Genomic DNA, 24,633 nt, shown 5'->3' with positions numbered 1-24,633 from the left:
AGCTTAGTCACAGCTAATCAAAAGCAGAAACCACATCATGGAAGCGGAACGCCCCAGAAGTTTCTCTTCTTCACTGTGGAGAAGCAGCTGGTCTCTTCACCCATGGCTAAGTTCAGGGATTTGCCACATAGGCAGTATGGCCATATCTTGGCTTGATGGAAAACTGGTTATGATATAGGTCCAGAAACACATAAATTGAAATGTGAATTTGTGAAATTGAATTATCTAAACTCATTCATCAGTGAGCTGGCACTGATAAACAAACAAATACAAGACATGAATGCTACAGATGGTCAAGAAACCCCAACTTCATAAGTGTTCTTTGGTCAAAAGATCTGGGCACTCATATGTGATGCTTTGCAGCTGACTGGTAATGCCAAAACAGGTGCAATTCAAGAAAAGGTACCACTACTAGTGCAAGGATGGGAAATAAATGTCACCCTGCCAACACTACATCTATCCTGAAAACAAATATACAGAAGACACAAGCATTAATTGGCAGATAATCAAAGTAGCAATCTGTTCTAATAATCGCACAACACCAAGTTTAGTCCAACAGGTTTAATTGGAAGCATACTAGCTTTCGGACGGACACTCCTTCATCAGGTGATAGTGGAGGGCTCGATCGTAATACAGAATTTATAGCAAAAATTTGCAGTGTGATGTAACTGAAATTATACATTGAAAAATTGATTGTCTGTTAAGCCTTTCATCTGTTAGAACACAGTGATAGTTTCACTTCTTTCATGTGTAAATCACAAAACCTTTCTTTAAAGTTTCATTCTCGGGTTAGCTGTTAACAATGGTGATAGCTAGACAATATGTTGAAGGTGTTAGCCCCCTGTGTTCTCTGTCTATGACCTGATGTTTAGATTGATTCTAATCTAAAAAGTGAGACAACAGAGTTTTACATAAATTCATGCAGTTTTTGAGCTCAGAGTTCTACATGAATGTATGCAGTTTTTGAGCAAAGTGCAATGTAACTCTGCAAGTACAAATTCACCCCACAAAATATATGTGTGCATGTGGGTCTTTGTCTGTCTGTGTGTGTGTGTGTCTGTCTGTCTGGGGTGGGGGTTGAGAATGTGTATGTGCAGTGAGTGCAGAGTGTCTTAAGTCTGTGAGGGGGAGCATGTGTGAATGTGAGAGTGTGTGTGTCTATACGGGTGTGTGTGGGTGTCTGTGTGCGCGTCTGTATGTAGCTGTGTCCGTGTGTATGTGAGAGTATGTGTGTGTGTAGTGCGATGGTGATCACCTGTAATGTGACATGAACCCAAGGTCTCGGTTGAGGCCCTCCCTATGGGTACCGAACTTAGCTATCAGCCGCTGCTCGGCCACTTTCCTCTGCTGCCTGTCCCAAAGTCCACCTTGGAGGATGGTCACCCGAAGGTCCGAGGCTGAATGTCCTGGACCACTGAAGTGTTTCCCAACTGAGCAGAGGCTGATAGCTAAGTTCGGTAGATTAGATTAGATTGCTTACAATGTGGAAACAGGCCCTTCGGCCCAACAAGTCCACACCGACCCGCCGAAGCGCAACCCACCCATACCCCTACATTTACCCCTTACCTAACACTAGGGGCAATTTAGCATGGCCAATTCACCTGACCCGCACATCTTTGGACTGTGGGAGGAAACCGGAGCACCCGGAGGAAACCCACGCAGACACAGGGAGAACGTGCAAACTCCACACAGTCAGTCACCTGAGTCGGGAATTGAACCTGGGTCTCAGGCGCTGTGAGGCAGCAGTGCTAACCACTGTGCCACCGTGCCGCCCACAAGGGAGGGCCTCAACCGGGACCTGGGTTCATGTCACATTACAGGTGATCACCATTGCACTACACACACACACAGATATTCCTACACACACAAACTCTCACATACACACGGACACAGGTACACACAGATGCGCACACAGACACCCACACACACCCGTATAGATACACACACTCCCACACTCACACATGCACCCCCTCACAGACTTAAGAGACTCTGCACTCACTACACACACATACTTTCTCACACTCACAACCCCCACCCCAGACAGACAGACAGACACGCACACAGACAGACAAAGACCCACATGCACACATATATTTTGTGGGGTGAATTTGTACTTGCAGAGTTACATTGCACTTTGCTCAAAAACTGCATACATTCATGTAGAACTCTGCGCTCAAAAACTGCATGAATTTATGTAAAACTCTGTTGTCTCACTTTTTAGATTAGAATCAATCTAAACATCAGGTCATAGACAGAGAACACAGGGGGCTAACATCTTCAACATATTGTCTAGCTATCACCATTGTTAACAGCTAACCCGAGAATGAAACTTTAAAGAAAGGTTTTGTGATTTACACATGAAAGAAGTGAAACTATCACTGTGTTCTAACAGATGAAAGGCTTAACAGACAATCAATTTTTCAATGTATAATTTCAGTTACATCACACTGCAAATTTTTGCTATAAATTCTGTGCTACGATTGAGCCCTCCACTATCACCTGATGAAGGAGCGTCGCTCCGAAAGCTAGTATGCTTCCAATTAAACCTGCTGGACTATAACCTGGTGTTGTGTGATTTTTAACTTTGTACACCCCAGTCCAACACCGGCATCTGCAAATCATGTTCTAATAATAATATTCATCAGAGCTTGCTAGGGAGATCGCTAATTTGTCTTTGTCACTGGCAGTCTGGAGCGCATCAGGTCAATTTTACAAAATTACAAGAGCGAACATCAGGATATAGTGATTATATCACCTTTTAATAAAAACACAGGTGTTGGGTTCTGAATTATGTTGTGGGACTTAATTGTGGGTCAACCACCACATCAGAACCTAGTTATATGGCCATTAAGTTAATTAGCAGCAAGGTATTTGTACTGTCAGGCTAATGGATTTATGACACATTAATGGGTTTCAGTTTAAACTTTTTCTATTATAATAGCAATAGCTCCTCTTTATCAGAAAATTCTTCAGCAATAAATTGTACTGCACATTGATTTAATCTTTGACCACAGCATGAGCATGGGTACATTTTAATGACTTATTTATACCTGATATTATTAAAGTATGGATGTAAAATAGTTACTGCCCATCCCTAACAGCTCCTTAAACTGCTAAGTCAGTTAAGAGTCAACCACAATTCTCCAGTATTTCAGCAATGAAAGTACAGTAGCAAAAGAAGTTGACTAGATAAGAGCCATAAAACCCTATAAATTACCATTCAGTGAACTTAGGCCTACCCATCTGTCTGATGCCTGTTCTGGGGTTATTTATCTGCGTTAAAGTCAATTTATTTAAACACAATCTATTTTCCTGTAGAAGAAGCTAAACTTGTCTGCACTTCAAAATTCAAATCAGTCAAGTTGAAACTTTCGTGATTTAAACAAGAGTTTAGCTCCATTCCTCTCCATCATAACTGAGCCCGCAACAGAGAGTCATCAAATGACACTATACATGCCTGTCCCAGCTCTAATTATTCCCACCACCCGATACTTTCTCCACAGCTCTGTGAACTCGCGCCCTTAAATAGATCATCCAGATTCACATCCAGATTACAGAAAATCGTCCTGCAGGTCCATGGCCAAGGTCTGATAGAAACACGCCTCATCAATCCTTGACCAATTGGCATTAAGAGGTCTGGAGACGTTGTTGATTATTTGTGGAGTTGTGCCTGCTTTTGAAAAGAGAACAGTTTCACCAAAGTGCTACAGGAGCGCATTAAGAAGGAAAAGGCAAAAACAGAAGTGGGTTTTGTCAAGGCAGGAGACAGTAAAAGAGCAATGTTCATTACTGCTTTTGAAAATTGACATTAGGTCCATTTCCTTGTGCATTTTTCTTATTCTTGTACAACAGATCAGGTGTATGAAGATATTGAATCTGGTGGAATGTTTGATGAGGGTGGGCTGGAGCGAAGTTGTCTCTTCCTCTCAGTGCACGATGCTGTCCTGTACGCATTGGCCAGGACGAGTGAAAACAGACAGGATGCAGCCAAAGAGAAAGTAAGTAATTTTCTTTTAAGAATCCTTATGTAATTAAAAGATGAAAGAATGCTTTACTCCTAGTGCCTGGATAGAACAGTTATTCAGAACAAAATCATAATTAATTCAACCCAGCAGATCATACATTGAGTTGATTCTATTGACGTGCATCATGCTGTGGGGCTGACCATCTGTCCATCCTCCTATGTCATTTTTCCAAGGGCTGGTCCTTGGACTTCTATTAGATTGGTCCACTCTTTCTGACAAAATACCAAGTGGCTTGACATTGTTTCTTGCAGGAATACTGATCAGGAAGTTTTCCTGCCCTTACTGCCTGCCTTCAGGTGCATTGGAAAGATTTACAGAGTGATAATTAACCTGTTTTGCCACATTCTGAACATGCTTTCCGTGGGCAACAAATCTTGGTAGGGGACCCTGAGCATGGAGCTTATGACCCAGAGTTAGAGACACTATCATTACACAATGGGACCTCTTACCTTGTTAGGTTACTCTCTTAAATTCACCACGTGTTTTCACTTATCTCTATCAAATAATTCCAATTGTGCACCTTGGTAATTTTATTGTATGAAGCATTTATTTTGAAACTTAGCACCTAGTAATACAAAATAAAGAATATAGTAATTTGGGTATCCCTGAAAAATCGCACATTTGGTGAAGCTTTTAATCTTGCACTCATCAAGACAATTGGCAAGAAATTGTCTATTTGCCAAAGAAAATGGAAAACAATATTTATGTTGTGCCAGAGGAGAGTACTGATTACTTGGCAAGTGGACTCTGATTGGTAGAGGTATTGAAAAGATGGCTGCCGAGCTTTGTTTAAATTCTAACAGAGGCAGATTGACTCTGATTAGTCAAGACATTGACCTGAGAAATGAATCAGATAATGGCTTTCACATATTTTCTGCTTTTGTGTTTAAACAATCGCAATCTGTTTATTAAATTTTTGTTTTCATCTTCAAAGAACTCCCAGGGCCCTGCACTTTAAATATCTAGCTTCTAGCACTAGCAAGAGTGCCATACTGTGAGCCTGACTGATAATCCTAATTTATATCCACCTAATTCTTCGCACATTCAGAACTATGCAACAAATGTTGTCCAAATGCCAGGTGGAAATGATTGAATTAGTTTAAGGTTAAGATCAAACATGATCTAATACTAGACCATACTTGAGAGGGCTGACTGGCCTAATTCCGTGTCAATGACCTGTGTTTCCTAGCTGATGGAAGAAATATGAGAAACAGAAATCCAATAGAAAAAATGTTTATTAAAATACTCAATAAATTGACCAAATAACTCTAAAACTAACGTAGAAAGACATATGTTAGAAATTTTCCAAAAATATGTTTGCTTTTTAATTAAAATATAACACTACGTATTGAACAACCATATTAAGTAGGAATCCTAACCTAAAAATTCAATGTACTGAGTACTGTCTGAAATTAATAGCAACAGACGCCAAGAGGAATAAATAAACTTTATTGTGGTGTAAATGGAATTTGACACATTATTCTGGAGTGTGTAGTACTCAAAGTCATTGAAGCTGTCTCACTTAATGACACTGAACAAATATTACACAGCTGTGTACCTCACACAGTGTGACAGTGCAGAGCAAACATTACAAGTGGTAGGTGGTTGGAAATCTAGCCCTTAGATTACATCAATAACCTGAACTCAAGCACTCATTGTAAAGTGGTGGAGCATTTCTGGACAACTGAACACAAGGGTGGAGAGGGAGCAAATTAAGTTCAAATCAAACAAGGGAGGCAGGGATCTACAAATGGAATTTGATAAAATGAGTAAGTGGGCAGAACAACTTTAACACAAGATATGAGCAAAAGGTGTTAAAAGTGTTAAAATATTGTTAAAAATATTGTTAAAAATAACTCAGATAACCTAGATACCCTCTTAGCAGTGTGGTAGTAGCTAACAGTAGACTTAAAAGTGTTGGTAAATTTGATAATTAACATGTGGAGCAACATCAGGTTGATGTACCAACAAATGAATACAGCACTAATTAGGATAGGTTTTGTGGAAATGGAGCGGGTGAAATTGAGTACTGCAGATGCTGGAAAAACAAAGCAGGTCAAGCAGCATCCGAGGAGCAGGAAAATCGACATTTCGGGCAAAAACCCTTCATCAGGAATGAGGGCCCTGGTCAAAGTCATCCTCCTTGTAGTGCATCTAGATATTAGTAGCTCATAGGTTGCCCAATGGAGAAGACTACCCAACAGCGTATGCTTCCAGGACCTTGGCTAGTACAGCCTGTAAATATGACCAGATAGAAAAGGAAAGTTTGGCAGTCATATTCGGACTCAACAACTTCCACCAATACCTTTATAGATATAAATTTGTTTTAATAATGGACTATAAATCCCTGCTAGGTCTATTTAAAGAGGACAAGGCAGTACCACCTATTGCTTCAGGTCGAACTCAGAGGTGGGCTCTAACACTAAGCGCGTATAGTTACAAGTTGGAACTCTGTGCAGAAGGCCAAGTAGCAATTGCAGATGCATTGAGCTGCCCCCTGATGGCAGATACACCACCGGTGAGACTGCGACGGGGAAGAGTTTGTAATGGTTTTACATTTTCTGGATACACTTCGATTCACAGCTGACAATATCAGACTTTGGATGCTGCAAGATGTAGCCCTAGCATAACTGAAATAGCTGGTGGTGATGGGGGAAACCAAAGGGCCGTTACAATCAGCACTGAAATCTTTTTTGACCCGGAGTGACAAGACCACAGCAGTGGATGGCTTATTATTGTTGGGAGCAAGATTGATTTTCCCAAGCAAATGTCGCCAACAGATACTGGTTGAAATCCACCGGGGTCATCCAGAGGTTTCTAAAATGAAGATGTTGGTGAGAAGTTTATGTCTGGTGGCCAGGATTGGATGCAGACACAACCATGTTGATTGGGCAGTTCCCGGAGAGCCATCTAGATCCACTATCAGCTCCCCCATATTCGGGGGGAAAGCTGGGTAAACACCAGACTCGATAACACATCGACTATGGAGGTCCTTTCATGGTTCCATGTCCCTAGTCATGTGGGTGCCCACTCAGTGTGCCTGGACTGAGCATATGGAGTTAATTCGTCGAACACAGGATTGAAGATAGAAAAACTCTGTTCATATTTCACAATACATGGACTCCCAGAAGTGTTGGTCACAGATAATGGACCATCATTGACCAATGGGAATTTGAGTATTTCCTGAAGTCAGAACCATGGGAATGGCACTGTGTGGATGAGACGCATAGTTGATGTGAGGTCAGGTCCAACAGCGTATAAGGTTCGGGTAGGTGCGATAGTCCTGAAAAGCATGTGAATCATTTGAAAGCTGCAAATGGTGTGAGAGCAAAAGTTTCCTGGCTCCTTGATAACATTTCCAGTTCCCAGAACCTGTGAGTTCCCTCTCTCTCCATTAAACGTTAAAGTTACCTCAGGATCGGAGATGGATACAGCAAATGTTGCCTGGAGAAGAGAATAAATTTCTTCTGAGACACTCCCAGTGCAAGAGGTCAGCTACTGTGCATTACGTTCTGCCCATGTCAGAGGGAGAGTTGGAGAAACCTGACCCCGTGCTAAAATACCTGAGGAAGCGCGACAAAAACAAAGAATCAGCCTATGTCCTCGGACTCAGAAGGGGGAGGGATGTAGTGATTGTAACAAGGCAGGAGAATATACCTACTTTTCTTTACAGTGATAATTTCTGATCTTTTATATTCACTGGAAGTGGTCTTGATTTTTCATCGGCCCTTACCTCAACCTATCACTTGAGGTAAGGGCACTGTAATTCCTCACAAAATAACGCCCTGTCTCTCTGGAATGTTGCTCCTTCTGTTTGATGTTTGAAGTGCTAAACTGTGTACACTTGTATATTTCTGATAATTTATACCTCACGCCTGGCCCAACGACTCCTTTTATCTGGGAACTGAAATGATATTTGCCAGATTGTGGTGTCAAGGTTAACTCAATATAAAAGTTTAAAAGAAAGTCTAGGGGAGGGTAAATGTAGGTCAGAGTACTGTATGAAGGTGCTTGTAATATGTTTTATAGAATGAATGTAATATTCTCTGTGTAGCCATTGAATTAGGGTTCAAGGGCTCTGCTAAATAATGCCTTCCTACTGGTCCTGCTCCCACTCCACAGAACCAGACTAATTGTGGCTTCACTCAGTCAAAAAAGCAAGACAGCAACACAATACATTGCATCTATATAGCACCATTAGAATGGTACTCAAGGCATCTCAAAGGCATGTGGAGTTGAGGTCACAGTCACATGAGCCATGTTCCTTATGGATGAAAGCAGACTAAAGGGGCCAAGTGGCCTATTTCTGCCCTTAAGTGGTCTGTTTGGGAGTGCAGTTACTGCAGTGATCACAGGGCCGTCATCTCTCTACTGCAAGGCAATTGGAAATTATTCCATCGCACCAGTGCTTATTAAAATAACTCCACAGAGGCAGGTATCCCATCATCAAATCATTTTTATTTACATGGGCATTATACTGGTCCAGCTTTCCCAGAGCCAGCTCTCAGAGAGAACAGAACGTCTCATTTTCCTATTTATATCTGTCAGCCAGGGCTCTCTGATTCAACCAGATTAGCAACCTCAATCAGGAATTCATATCCTACGAGGTCCACCTGGCTGACCTCAATACAATCACAACAGTTATTATGGGGAAACGATGGCAAAATGTTAACACCACAGAACTAGTAATCTTGAAGCCCCAGGCTAATGCTCTGGGAGAGTGGGTTCAAATCCCATTGTTGCAACTGGTTAAAAAATTAAATTCAATTAGTCTAATTTATTGTTAGGAAAAACCCAATTGGTTCAGTAATTCCCCTTAGGAAAGGAAAACTGCCAGGTCCAGTCTACATGTGACTCCAGACCAGCAACAATATGAATGACTCCTATTTGTTCTCTGAAATAGCCAAGCAAGGGTAGTTAGGATGGGCACCAAATGCTGGTTCTACTAAGGACACACACACTCAATCAAAGAATAAAGGAAAGATGCTGCAGTATTGTGTCAAACAGGAGTTGTTTTACTATATAGTCCAGCTCCTCTGCTGCAGCGGCTGTAACTGCTTTAACTAAATGGTTAATAGTTTTGACAAAGGGTCACTGCACTCAAAATGTTAACTAGGTTTTCTGTCCGTAGATGCTGTCAGATATGCTGAGTTTCTCCAGCAATTTTTGTTTTTATTTCAGTATCGGCAGTTCTGTGTTCTACTTTAACTAAATGATTAGTCTTAGTGTTTCACTAGTAATCTTCAAAAATTATTCCCATTGGTTATTATTTAGGTTTCTGGTGCAGCAGCTGTCTATATTAATGAAGACATGTCAAGTGATGAAAATGATAACGATCAGGATTTAGAACAGGTAAGCAAACAGCTTTGCCAATCAAACATTGTCAATGTTTTCTTACCCTATGAAGCTGATCTAATCTTCACCAGTCGGGTATCCAAAAAAAAATGACTTGTTGAGAAACTTACCATTTAAAATATTGTTACATGGCATCTTCAGGAAAGGTCAGATGCCCTTTGACAGAGATGGGGGTCCCCTTTTTGAAATGTAATATGGGTTGTTAAAGTTAGACATTATTATGAATAACAAGGAGATAAACTCATTGTCACTGTGAAGCACATTGTTATTGTCAAAGGGAATGGTGTTTAAATCTCCTGTCCTTCAAATATTTAAAACAAAACCTTTTGCAGTGTTAAAGAAAGAATCAGTACTCTTACTTATTCTGTCTATTGATGTATACCTGAGAGTTATCCTTACAAGATTAATGCTGCAAAAGTTATTTTATTCTCAGTTTGGGTCCCAAGTAATTAATTGCTGAATAGGTATGTAAATGCAAGTCAATGTGTTGGCATGATATGGTCTAAGGGCTCTAAAGAGACTGTATGAGTTTGATGGAACCATCAGTACTAAGTTGGCATAGGGGGTTATAAAAGATCATGTTGAATGAGTGGTACATAGGTTGGCATGAAAAGTCATCAGATGCCGTGGGTTAGCATGGATAAGAATGAATGGAGTGTGCAATTGATGATGGTTGACTGTACTTTACATGTTGGACCACTGAATCTGTTTTTTCACCTGGTCCACCTCCACAGCTGGTGGCCTCTGAACTCTTTTCAGGGGTGGTAGCGATATCTCTCATAAAACTTAGTGCCCTCCCTGAACCCAAAATTCAAACTTGCAAAGCACTGTTTCATGGATCAGGTCTCCAGAGGCAAGAATTGTCTGGAATTTCTACTCTGACAGAGAAAATTCTGCCTTTGTTGCTTGCAACTCTCACTGGAGATAAATTGGTCCATCAGGAAGTCATCTTCAGTATTACCACAGCCCTGACCTCAACTTTCATTGCAAAAAGCAGAACATTTCGCGATGAACACATCAGTTGCATATTGGCAGGACTACACAAAGAAACAGGCCATTAATTACATGCAATTGCATTGTGCATAAGCTAATTAAATTGCATACATTGATTTTTGCCACCTCTTTCTTGATTTTCTCTCATCATTTCATTAATTAGAAAAATTATGCTTGTTATATTTAATGCCTTGGAGATATGTAGAAATGACACAGCAGTTTTTATGTCTCAACAAGAACGTTATTTACATGTTGTAAAAATATTCCCTTTATCATGATTGTTTAAGTTTCTATTTTCCTGTAACCCACACCCAGGCTTGAGTAATAGCACACAGAACAGGGAAGAGTCAACAGACACACACAATCAAACACCAAACAATAGAACAGTGTAATGGTCACACGCCCTCAAAGCTGGCCCTTCCCTTCTCGCACTTGCATACAACTTCACAAATCTCCTAGCATGTTCTCAGGTGTTTGTTATCCCTGGCGTGAGGTCAACTAGTGTTTCTGATACAATGGTGTTTTGTTTGCTATGAGAGTGCCACCCCATCCTACCATTGTGACACATAACTAATCATCATAAACACATATGGAGTGTAAAATAGATGTTACATCATTTATAAACACTGCAGCATTGAGCCGTTCTGTGTTCGAATGTGTCAGTCTGTTTAAAACTGATGCTTACAGTACTCGATTGGTTAAATCTTGGAAGAGACTCTGAGTAAAGTCCACAAAGCTGTAGGAATATTTGGAATCTAAAGCTGAAACTTCCAGTAAACATTTTAAACTAAAGCACTCTGAATAAAACCTGCTACACATTTAGAAGCTGACGTATCACCTCTGCATAGACAGTAACCATAAAATAGACAATAGGTGAGAAATATATCTTGACCAAGAGCATGAACTGAGCAGTATCTGATTAGTTTGATATTCCATGTGATACCAGATATTCAGACCAATTGCAGCCACTAATGAAGATGAGTCCCTCCTACGAAGTAGCTAAGCACACTATTTTAATTCCAAATGTTTAATAAAGATGTTTGAATTCTTCTTTTAGAAACACCTAGTATCCTGTGAAGTACTACACAAACTTCAGCATGTGATCATTTTCACTGTGGCTGGGAGAAGTCATAGGCAGTAGCCTCGGGCTGAATCTTAGATTTTAATTTGGACACAAAGTACAATTTGTTGAGCTTTGAGCAAGGTGGGCTGACTATCAAACAGGCAAATCTCAAACCCGAGCCTAGGTCCTGAGGAAGAAATTAATTCTCTTTGGTCTTTCCAGCTCAGGTATCAAAACCTGAGCCAAAGTCAGAGTGAGAGAAACTTGTTCAAATAGCACGGCTCCTAGCAATGAAAAATAGCACTAAGGTTACAACAAACAACATTGCTGACCCCCCAGGAAATCAATGAAACCCTGTACAGTATTAAACAGATGCATTTTTCCCACAATATCTTGAAGAGATCAGGTCCTATTCATATCAACAGATGTGTTTTTTAGATTAAGCACCAATAACTAGGCTTTCCCTATCAGCCACATCCAATGGGAGGAAACATTAACCCCTGAGTCTTCAATATCATTGGCTCCATACTATAAAATGTGGTGATTTGTTTTCCAATTTTCTAAGTTAGAATTTCTTTATACATGCCAGCACTTGCTGTGAATTTTAAAAGGTTACATTTGCTGCCACCACAACCTGTATTTACTGCACATACAGGGGGTCACAAAACCTGTGGCATCACTGCAAGCAATTCTGTTTGTATCGAAGAACCAGGACCATCTGTCATATTGAGCAATGAGTATATAACAACAGTTTTGTGCTGGATGACTCCTTGAGACCACTGATCTCACTTTTCACAGTTTTCCATTGGAATCCATTGTTAACAGAAATCTGTCTGGAATGATTAGAGCACAGAAGGCAGCTATTCTGCCTATGTGTACATGTCAGTTCTCTGTAAGAATTACTCAGTTAGATCCACCTCCCCCAATGTTTCTTCACAGCCCTGTAAAATTGCTTTCTATTCTGATAGTCATCCAATTCTATTTTTAAAGAAAGCCGCAATTGACTAGTTTGACCAGACTGTCAGATAGTTCAATTGAAAACATTAATGCAATTTGTTCTAGTTGCCTGCTCCAAGTCTTCCCACCTTAATAATATAAAAAAAGTGTGCAATTCTCACTTTCATTTGTCTGCCTGGGGAGCATAGCACTAAGTTCTATGTTTAAAAATAAGGATTTAAACAGAAAGCATCCTTCCTGCTCTCACTTCCTTAATCCCGTCACCCTACATGCCCCATTATGTCAATCTATGTCCCTGTACCCACTCCCATGACAATCTAGTTATCTCCCATTACCCATAATACTTTACACACCCACAATCATCCCCCTCGCCTCCATTTCACCTCATACACCCAATCCATCTTCCTTTGCCCTTCTCTCTTCATGCCCATGTACCTGGTATCAAGCATGGACATAAATCAGGAGGCATCCTATGAGAAAGTAAATTGATTGGCCTACTGATGATGTTACTACTGAGGAAAAAAAACATACTCTCATTGAAATTAAACAACCTAATATGTAGAAATTGCCTCAACTAATCTCTTGTGAAAATAAAATATAATTCACTTATGTGTAAAATAGCTTACATAACCTAAAGTTCCGTTCTGCAAACAGTTAGAGGAGCTTATGCAGCACAGTGGTAGTGTCCCTACCTGGAGGTCTAGATTCGCATCTCACCTGCTCCAGATGTCTGTAATAACATCTCTGACCAGGTGGATTAGAACAGTAGACTTTTTTTGTTTAAACTATTAATAGTTGGAGCATGGAGCATCCAGCAAAATGTTCATTTGATAGCCATTGGGAAATGATAATTTGGGAAATACATCGTGCAGCACAAATCCTAGAATGGTTTATGTAAACAGTCACTCTAGAATACCCAGCTCTAGGTTTTGTATTTTCTTTAAAAGTGAGAAAACAATCAGGCTGTCAGTCTTTTCTCATTGAAAATTCTTCAATAAATCAAGTACCCTTCTCTGTATCTACTCCAAGCATGGAATATCCTTTTAGATGCAGGATGTAAGTATGACTCTCTGGTAGAGTAGCTGGCATCAGCACATACACAATCAGCAGAGTATATTTATTGAGTATGAAAACGTACGATGGAAATTTTTGGGATGGGTCTTGGCTATGCACAAGTCATGATTGTCAAGAGGAATGAGAATGGAACATTAGAGAGAAAATGGAAGGTGAGAATCTAATTTGGAGAATTCTTGTTTTAAGATCAATTTTTATGTGGAAGATCTTACAACAAATTCCATCAAAGTCAATATTAGAAATTAATATAAAACAATGATATAAAGCCTATCCTAAGTCTGCCCAACGTATTAACAGCTTAAAATGTTTAATGTAGAGCCGTTTTCAAATGAGTTGAGATCTTTGTAGTTTAATTGCTTGACTGCACATTGGTTGTGCAATGATTATAAATGCTGCAGTAACCTACTACATGATTTTCATTAGTTAAACACTTAAGCCCACTAATGGCGACTATGAAGTTATTTAGGGATTTCTCTCTGATTTGCTGCTAGCCTCTAATTTTTATTCAACATACCACTATTCTTACTGATTATTCTGAAACTGTGGGACCATCTAGTGGCAGTAGTAAGCACATTGTTTAATGTTCCTATGTAGCCCTTTTTAAGTTAAAACCTAAAGACCGTAAGAAATAGGAACTGGAATAGACCATTCAGGCTCCACCATTGACCAGGATCATGGCTGATTTCACACTTCTCACATCCATTTTTCTGCCTTAACCCGATAACCCTTGATTCCCCAACTGATCAAGAGTCTATCTGCCTCAGCCTTAAATATACACAAGGACTCTCCCCCACAGCTCTCTGTGACAAGGAGTTCAAAAGACTTAAAACCCTCTGAGAAAATAAATTCCTCCTCATCTCAGTCTTAAACTATTGTCTCTTTATTCTGAGACTATGCCCTCTGGCCCTAAACTTTTGCATGATGGGCAACATCCTCTCAGCACATAACCTCTCCACAGAATGTAGAACCCAAAATATTTCACATCCAACAAATGAAATACCTTAGAATGTGAACATATTTGGTACACATGAAAGTGCATAAACCTTGCTTAATAGCTCAACTGAAGGATAACACCCCACAGAACCTTGATGTGTCAATCATTGTGGATTTGAAACTTTAAGCTATTGGATCAGAGGAAAGATAAGGTGATGTTTGAAAATGGTGCCAGGCTTATCATTAATATGTGAAAGTTATTTTATTTCCCTTGTGGTGCTTGCTGTTTTTTTTCCCCCTCTGAAGACGAAGGAAGTACTTTCTCCTTCATAAGGTGGTATCAATGTGAGTGATTTTCACATCAGGTTTGGAATAGTTAAGTCAAACCATTATATATCACAGAGCAAATGTCTGTGTGTGCTCACTCTTTAAGAGAGTCATTCAGTCATTCCCATTGTGCTGTCTTTTTCCAAGACATTCCTGAGTTTTTAAAAATGTGTAGCTCAGTTATTGAAAAGCAATATGGAAGCAACGTCATTCCACCTCTGCTTCTAATGACTTACCACCCTCTGTAAAAGAAAATTCTCTTCCCTTCTTATTATTTTGGTAGTAATCATAAATTTCTAGTTAACAGTTGTTGTTTCACTGACTAATGGAAGTATTTTTATCCTATTAGAACTACCTGTCAGATCTCCTTCTAGATGTCTCTGCTGACAGGTCTCATTTTTCTGCTCTTTTGTCATAACTAAAGCTGTCCCATTCGTGAAATTAATCTGGTAAATCTCTGTCTCCAGTAATTTCTTCCAAGTGGATACAGCATTCTAATTGACTCACTGATTTGCACAGATTTATTATAGCTCTTTATTTCATAGAATCCACACAGTGTAGAAGCAGACCATTTGGCCCATCGACTCCACATCAACCCTCCAAAGAGCATCCCATCCAGTCCCACATCCTACACTATCCCTGTAACCCTGCATTTTCCATGTCTAATCCACCTAACCTGCACATCTTTGGAATGTGGGAGGAAACCAGAGCGCCCAGAGGAAATCCACACAGTCACGGGGAGAATGTGCAAACTCCACAGAGATAGTCGCCCAGACCCCTTGCACTGTGAGGCAGTAGTGCTTACCACTGAGCCACTGTGATGGCCTTTTACGAACTCTATTATTTATGAAATTCATGATTCTGTGTGTATTAAAAATATTTACGCAGCCAGTAAAACAGTATATTATTAGATAGTGGAGCATTTAAGCAGATAACTGGTAGATATCATTATCACTGGAACAATTATACATTAATAAACAATAAGTTTGGAAAACAGATTACCAATTTGACTTTTATCTTCTCGTTTATAAAGAAGGGAGTGTAACACAACGTATTTTGTGCTGTAGCTAAAAAAAAAGGGCTATATTATAAACGCATACAGTACTTGAAATTTTCACTCCCCTTTGTTCTCCCTACAGGTCATGTTTGGAACAATGTTTGATCATAGTGTTGGGGACCATACCATTCTGTGAAAAAATTCTGAAGTACTGAAGATCAAATGCAAGTGATTTGCACTCAAAGCCTCAAGAGCTTTCAGAACAAATAACTTGGCAAATGTGTATTGTAGAGTGCTTTGCACTGGCGTCTGATACACTAAGTAATGTTGAAAAAGGCATAACCATGCAGGCACCAGTTATTATTAAACTGTGCATCTTTTTCTCGGTTGTAGTATGCTATTGCTTATCTAAAACAATGATACTCGCGTGGAATATCTTGATTTGGCACATGTAAAAGTATGTACTGTTGTACTTTGTTAACCATGTTTTAGCTCCAGTTCAGACAGTGTCTCGCCACTTGGTGACGAAATGCTGAAAGTAGGGGCTCCCACTTTTAATGCTTTTTTTTCGGACATGTTCAGAAAGGTGGGAAAAACCCCAGCCTGAGGTCACTTGCAACATGAACTCTTACCCGAAGTGTGCAAGGTGTCAGATAAAGCGCTGTGCTGCTTATGGATCAAATGAGATGTAATGCCATCGTAAGAGATAGAAAACAGCAGAATCTTAAACGCACTTTCTTATTGCAGTAGCAGTCAGTGCGTAACGATAAGGACCCAGTAACCTTGGCTGATATTTTTTCCTCCTTAACCCCAGCACTGAAACCAGAAGCAGTGCTCCATCTGTAACCAGATGACTTAGTACAACTGGGAATTAAATCTAGAGCCTTCCTGGTTTGTAAGGATCAACAACATGAATAGAACCAAAGATTGCATTCATTTTATGTGTCTCTTTGAAGACCATTTAAGGAGGATTGCAGTGAAGCAGCTTAAATACTTTTTCTTCCACGTTAACCTCAACACACAGAAGTAACACAGGGCAATTTATATTTCATGAAGTCATTTAAGTGGTTGGGTTCAATGAAGCACTTTGCATTTTGGAGAATGGAATATGGTTGAACTAAGGTTCATTCTGTGTTCCTTGAACATTATGTGATGGTGACCTTCATTAAGCCCCAGTGTCACTGTCTAATGGTCAAGCAAACTGCTGCCTCTTATTCAGAAAAGCAAAACCCACTCCTGTGCCATTCCCCCACCTTTTATTGACAGAAGTGCATTCAATGCATGGCTGTGACATCTCAATGTAAGTTATCTTGACAATACAGGAATAGGGTAGGGTTTTTCATCTGCATAATTATGAAGTATATCATTCTCAAAGTAATAAATTAATGTTTTGTTGCACTCCACTGTGAAATACAAGCAATTGTTATTTAAATGATGAACACTAGTGTATGCTAATGATATATGAATAAATGTAATATATTACCAGTATTCAATTTGTTGTTCTTTTCACAGAAGTGCCCTGAAATAATACTTGGAGGTGGGCGGCATGGTGGCACAGTGCCTCACAGCGCCAGAGACCCGGATTCAATTCCCGCCTCAGGCGACTGTCTGTGTGGAGTTTGCACATTCTCCCCATGTCTGCATGGGTTTCCTCTGGGTGCTCTGGTTTCCTCCCACAGTCCAAAGATGTGCAGGTCAGGTGAATTGGTCATGCTAAATTGCCTGTAGTGTTAGGTGAAGGGGTAAATGTAGGGGAATGGATTTGGATGGTTGCGCTTCGGAGGGTCGGTGTGGACTTGTTGAGCCGAAGGGCCTGTTTCCACACTGTAAGTAATCTAATCTAATCTAATCTTGGAGGTACCTATCTTTCTGTCCACAATTTTGGCATGAATGGTTTGAGTCCTTAAGTGTTTGCTTAGATACGAAATTGTTGAATACAAGTTGTACATATCCAGCATAGTTTTGGCAGCTAATCTATTTATGCAGTATTTTCAAAAATTTGGAAATAGACCGGGGCTGTTTTCCCTGGAGCATTAGAGGCTGATGGGTGACCTTATAGAGGCTTATAAAATCATGAGGGGCATGCATAGGGTAAATAGGCACGATTTGTTTCCCTGGGTTGTGGGAGTCCAGAACTAGAGAGCATAAGTTTAGAGTGAGAGGGGGAAAACCTAAAAGGGACCTTAGGGGCAACTTTTTCACGCAGAAAGTGATGCATGTATTGAATGAGCTGCCAGAGGAAGTGGTGGAGGCTGGAACAATTACAACATTTAAAACGCATCTGAATGGGTATATGACTAGAAAGGGTTTAGAGGGCTAAGTGCTGGCAAATGGAACTAGATTGGCTTGAGGTATCTGGTCGGCATGGATGAATTGGACCAAAGGGTCTGTTTCCATGCTACATATCTCCATGACTCTATCACTCTAACAACTAAATTTCTAAGAGAAAGTATACAATGGTAGTCTGGGCTACCTCTTTGTTAAAGCATCTAAACTCATCCATGCAGTATCTGTGAAGAAATATCAGAGTTAACATTTCAATTCAAGTGACCCTTTCTCAGAAGAAAGTGTTAACTGATTTCTCTCCACAGATCCTGCCAGCCCTGCTGAGCTTTTCCAGCAATTTCTGGTTTTGTTTCTGATTTACAGCATGTGTAGTTCTAAGTTTTAAAGTATCAGTCTATGTTTTTTTTTCCCTCCTTCTGTCTTTGTTACCCCTCTCTCTCTCTCACACACACACACACACACACACACACACACACACACACACACACACACACACACACACACACACACACACGTCAATTATTATCTGATCATAGAATCCCCACAGTGTGGAAACAGGCTATTTGGGCCAACAAGTTCACACTGACTCTCCAAAGAGCATCTCACCCAAACCCATTCCCCTACCCTATTACTCTACATTTACCCCTGACTAATGCAGCGAAACTACACATCCTCTCATTTATCTCTCCACCCTTCAGGCACTCTGCCTGTATTCCTGATGAAGGGCTTTTGCCCGAAACGTCGATCTTACTGCTCCTCGGATGCTGCGTAGAACTGCTGTGCTTTTCCAGCACCACTAATCCAGAATTATGGACAGTTTAGCATGGCCAATTCACCTAACCTGCACATCTCTGGATTGTGGGAGGAAACTCATGCAGACACGGGGAGAATTGCAAACTCCACAGTCACCTGATTCAAAGAGTTATTGAGTGTTCCTTTAATGATGCAATGCCTCGAGGCAAATTATTATTCGACAATGCCTGATAAAAATAAACTTCTCATCACCCTTCCTTTCATTCTTTTATTGGCTATTTTAAAATTAATAATCATTTTTCAGGAACTATCCGACAAGAAGTAGTAGTCTTTACCAATTCACATCATTAGACCACTTTCTCATTTAAAAGTAATGCTGGAATTAGTCACAGTATCTGAATTTTTACTTCCATGTGATAGCCTCTCACTATTTACATTATCTTGATGATCCTTACAATACTCATACAGAAAGGTTATCCCACTATTCAACATGATCAGAGCTAATCCTTTGTCTCAATACCATACTTCAGCTCTCACCCCAAACCCCTTGATACCTTTAGCTTCTTGAAACCTATCTACTTATTTCTTAAATACATCAGTGATTTTGATGCCCAGCCTTTTCTGCCAGAGAACTCCACAAGTGCAGCACCATCGGAGTGAAGACATTTCTCCTTATCACAGTCTGAAAATTCTACCCTGTATTCTGGGACAGTGACTCTTCATTCTGAATGCCCAGATCAAGGGAAGCATTATCTTTGCATCCAGTCTGTCCAGTCAGAACTTTTTGCATCTCAGTGAGGTTCCCTCTCAATGTTCTGAACTCAGTGAGTATATGTGATTAATGATGTAACCATGCAAAAACAATTACTGGCTGAAGCCCAACTGAACTTCAAACAGGCACTGCAACTGGCTTTATCATTGGAAAATGCAACAAGTATAGCGTATGAATTTCAGGGTATTCTGATGGAAATAGTCACCCTCGCCAGTTTGACAGAGCTTGGGGAACACCACTTGAGTGCAGACAATTACATAGCCTCACTCGGGACATATTCTGATCAGAGGGACTCTAGGTGGTCCCCTTACAAAACACAGGGACAATGATAGGAAAACCACACGGATTTCTTTTCAATACTTGGAGTCCGGAGGTGTTGATCACAGATAAAGCAGGTCATTGTTTACCAGCAGGGAATTTAGGTATTTTCTAAAGTTGAATGGGGTTCATCATGTAACAACAGGTCCATGTCACCCATCAGCCACTGGCCTGGCAGAAAGAGTAGTCCACAGTTTGAAAGCTTACTTAAAGAAACAGCTGAATGCTTTGCTAGATATGAAGCTGTGACAGAGGGTTCTTATTTGATTATAGGACAACCCCACAAGCAACTACAGGAATAGCACCAGCAGAGTTTGGGAGAGGGTGGTGAAATGTATCAGGAACACCAATGCCAGACACAAAGATGCTGCCAAGAAAGAGAGACAGTTTGGTACAGTGGACAAAGCTTGGTGTAACAATCATCGAAATGGCCCCCGCATGGATATAGAGGTGTCGTTGTTGAGCGGTCAGGACCAGTAACATATAAAGTTGGTTAGGCCTAAACAAGCAGATGGGCCATCTGACAGCAGTGAATTTGCAACAGTGCAGCGGCAAAACAGAACAGTCAGTAAGGCTGCCAGAACCTGTGGGTTCACCCTGTCCAACAAGCTACAACTTGTCCTCAGTACCAGAGATGGATGTAACTGTCTTGGCCTTTGCTGCCAGAAGATTACAGTGAAATTTTACCAAGATTATTCTGGCACAAAAGGAGAGCTCTCATGCGTTACATGCTACCCATATCGGACCCTGAGTCAGAGGAACCTGACCATGGCTAAAACACCTCAAAGGACTGTCCAAGGGAATGGGCTGGCATATATCCTCAAACTCAGATAGGGAGGAATGTAGGGATTACCATGAGGTCAGCCAACTGGACCTCACAGAATATCAATTCCCTGATTAGGGTGTTAACCTGGTCCAATCAGGGAGTCCTGGCAGACAGATAAAAAGAGGAGTGTCAGAGATGCTGACACTCCAATAGCTGACTGTTAAGAAGCAGTACAAAAGTCAAGGACTGTTCATGGATAAATAAGGGGTGACTTGGTGATGGATGCTGGCCTCTGTGGAATTATTTCAAAAGTGTGTGCTTGAGACCAAGAGTAGATTTTGGACCTATAGCCTGGCAAAAAAGAGATAAATGTGACCCATGTTGATATTTCAATTATACTCTATCAATGCCTTTTGCAGCAGTTTTGAACTATCCCATCCAAAGGGCAATTGATAGTATCAAGTATCTAATTCACACCCTGCTTAATTTTATTCATTAGACAATAGACAATAGGTGCAGGAATAGGCCATTCAGCCCTTCGAGCCTGCACCGCCATTCAATATGATCATGGCTGATCATTCCTAATTAGTATCCTCTTCCTGCCTTATCTCCATAACCCTTGATTCCACCATCTTTGAGAGCTCTGTCCAACTCTTCCTTAAATGAATCCAGAGACTGGGCCTCCACTGCCCTCTGGGGCAGAGCATTCCACACAGCCACCACTCTCTGGGTGAAGATGTTTCTCCTCATCTCTGTCCTAAATGGTCTACCCTGTATTTTTAAGCTGTGTCCTCTGGTTCGGCACTCACCCATCAGCGGAAACATGTTTCCTGCCTCCACAGTGTCCAATCCTTTAATAATCTTATATGTCTTAATCAGATCCCCTCTCAGTCTTCTAACCTCAAGGGTATACATGCCCAGTCGCTTCAGTCTTTCAGCGTAAGGTAATCCCGCCATTCCAGGAATTGACCTCGTGAACCTATGCTGCACTCCCTCAATAGCCAGAATGTCTTTCCTCAAATTTGGAGACCAGAACTGCACACAGTACTCCAAGTGTGGTCTCACCAGGGCCCTGTACAGCTGCAGAAGCACCTCTTTGCTTTTATATTCAATTCTTCTTGTTATGAAGGCCAGCATGCTATTAGCCTTCTTCACTACCTGCTGTACCTGCATGCTGGCCTTCATTGACTAGTGTACAAGAACACCCAGATCTCTCTGTACTGCTCCTTTACCTAAATTGATTCCATTGAGGTAGTAATCTGCCTTCCTGTTCTTGCCACCAAAGTGGATAACCATACATTTATCCACATTAAACTACATCTGCCATGCATCTGCCCACTCACCTAACTTGTCCAGGTCATCCTGTAATCTCCTAACATCCTCATCACATTTCACCCTGCCACAGCTTTGTATCATCAGCAAATTTGCTAATGTTATTGCTAATACCATCTTCTATATCATTAACATATATTGTAAAAAGCTGCAGTCCCAGCACGGATCCCTGCAGTACCCCACTGGTCACTGCCTGCCATTCCGAAATGGAGCTGTTTATCACTACCCTTTGTTTCTGATCAGCCAACCAATTTTCAATCCAAGTTAGTACTTTGTCCCCAATACCATGTGTCCTAAGTTTACTCACTAACCTCCTGTGTAGGACTTTATCAAAAGTTTTCTGAAAGTCCAGGTACACTACATCTACTGGATCTTCCTTGTCCATCTTCAGAGTTACATCCTCAAAAAATTCAAGAAGATTGGTCAAGCATGATTTCCCCTTCATAAATCCATGCTGATTCTGTCCTATCCTGTTACTACTATCCAGATGTGCCGTAATTTCATCCTTTATAATAGACTCCAGCATCTTTCCCACCATTGAGGTCAGACTAACTGGTCTATAATTTCCTGCTTTCTCTCTCCCACCTTTCTTAAAAAGTGGTATAACATTAGCCACCCTCCAAAACTCAGGAACCGACCCCAAATCTATCGAACTCTGGAAAATAATCACCAACCCATCCACGATTTCCCGAGCTACCTCTTTCAGTACCCTGGGATGTAGACCATCAGGCCCCGGGGACTTATCAACCTTCAGACCTAACAATCTCTCCAACACCAAATCCTGGCAAATATAAATTCCCTTCAGTTCATGTCCTTCAGCCACTGTTACCTCAGGGAAATTGCTTGTGTCTTCCCCAGTGAACACAGATCTGAAGTACCCATTTAATTCTGCCATTTTTTGTTCCCCGTAATATATTCCCCTGTTTCTGTCTTCAAGGGCCTAATTTTAGTCCTAACCATTTTTTTGCCTTGCACATACATAAAAGACCTTTTACTATCCTCCTTTATATTATTGGCCAGTTTACCTTCGTACCTTATTTTTCCTCTGCGTATTTCTTTCTTATAATCCTCTGTTGCTCTTTAAAAGCTTCCCAGTCCTCAGTTTTCCCATTTATCTTTGCTATGTTATACGTTTTCTCTTTTAACTTTATATGTTTCTTAACTTCCCTCGTCAGCCACGGCCGCCCATGCCTCCTCCTGGGATCTTTCTTCCTTTTAGGAATGAACTGATCCTGCAACTTCTGCATAATACACAAAAATATCTGCCATTGTTCCTCCGCCGTCATCCCTGCTAAGGTATTGCACCATTGAACTTTGGCCAGCTCCTCCCTCATAGCTCCATAGTTCCCTTTATTCAACAGAAGTACTGTTACTTCCGACTGTACCCTCTCCCTCTCAAATTGTAGATTGAAGTTTAATGTATTATGGTCACTACTTCCCAATGGCTCCTTCACTTCGAGGTCTCTGACCAATTCTGGTTCGTTACACAATATCAGATCCAGAATTGCCTTCTCCCTGGTTGGCTCCAGCACCAGCTGCTCTAAGAATCCATCTCTGAGGCACTCCACAAAGTCTCTTTCTTGAGATCCAATACCATCCTGATTCTCCCAGTCTACCTGCATGTTAAAATCCCCCATAACAACTGTAGTAACATCTTTGTGACAGGCCAATTTCAGCTCTTGATTCATCTTCCATCTGACATCCAAACTAATGTTTGGGGGCCTGTAGATGATTCCCAAGAGGGTCTTTTCACCCTTAGTATTTTGCAGCTCGATCCACACTGACTCTACATCCCCTGACTCTAAGTCCCCCCGCGCAAGGGACTGAATATCCTCCCTTACCAACAAAGCCACCCCACCCTCTCTGCCCGTCAGTCTATCCTTACGATAGCAGGTGTAGCCTTGAATATTCATTTCCCAGGCCCTGTCCACTTTAAGCCACGTCTCAGTTATCCCCACAATATCATATCTGCCAATTTCCAAAAGAGCCTCAAGCTCATCCATCTTATGTCTAATGCTTCGTGCAAAGCCAATTCTTCACCAAAGCCAATATTTGATGTACTGGCAAAAGCAAACTACTGCTGAAATAACTCTGCAGAAGTCGGTATCCCGTCACCAAGTCAGCCTTTATTTACACGCGGAGAGTCCTCAAACCAGCTCTCAGAGTGAACAGGATGTCTGACACACCTGTTCCTATCTGTCAGCCAGGGCTCCTGACTGGACCAGACTAACAGCCCCCCATCAGAGAACTCCTATTCTATGCGGTCCACCTGGCTAACCGCATCAGAATCTTGTATAATTTCCATTATACAACCGCAAATAATGGAAATCTGCAATAAAAACAGAAGGTCAGCAGATCTGGCAGCAACTGCAGAGAGAGAAAGAGAGTTTACATTTTGAGTCCAAGTTGAAGAGTCATGTCAGACTCAAGACACAAACTCTGTTTTACATTCCACAGAAGCTGCCAGACCTGATGAATTTCTTCAGAACGTTCTGTTTTTATTTGGTCTATTGGTCACGAAACTTAGCCTTCATTTGCTTCCTGAAGGGAGGTATTAACATTACCTGCAATAGTTCAGTACAAAAATCCAAGTTTATTGTTGTTTTTGGAAGCCCCAGTAGAAAATGGGGTTACTGTGGACAACATTTAGGTCGGCATGGTCCCGTTTGGGCCAAAGAGCCT

The 24,633-nt window shown here is 40.9% G+C and overlaps 1 protein-coding gene across 1 annotated transcript in view; it reads left to right on the top strand.

The window, feature by feature from the left end:
- The window catches only part of LOC132828351 (solute carrier family 26 member 9-like), a 108,207-nt gene extending 90,995 nt beyond the window's left edge, over positions 1–17,212 (top strand). Inside the window, exons 19-21 of the mRNA XM_060845379.1 lie at positions 3,853–3,998; positions 9,300–9,377; positions 15,867–17,212. Of these exons, the coding sequence (XP_060701362.1) occupies positions 3,853–3,998; positions 9,300–9,377; positions 15,867–15,920 (278 nt within the window). The 3' untranslated portion in view covers positions 15,921–17,212. The remainder of the gene's footprint in view (positions 1–3,852; positions 3,999–9,299; positions 9,378–15,866) is intronic.
- Positions 17,213–24,633: the final 7,421 nt, after the last annotated feature.

Source organism: Hemiscyllium ocellatum, chromosome 26 (assembly GCF_020745735.1).
Source record: "Hemiscyllium ocellatum isolate sHemOce1 chromosome 26, sHemOce1.pat.X.cur, whole genome shotgun sequence".
Taxonomy (NCBI): Eukaryota; Metazoa; Chordata; class Chondrichthyes; order Orectolobiformes; family Hemiscylliidae; genus Hemiscyllium; species Hemiscyllium ocellatum.
The sequence above is the reverse complement of the archived record's forward strand: the minus strand, read 5'-3'. Positions and strand labels throughout refer to the sequence as shown.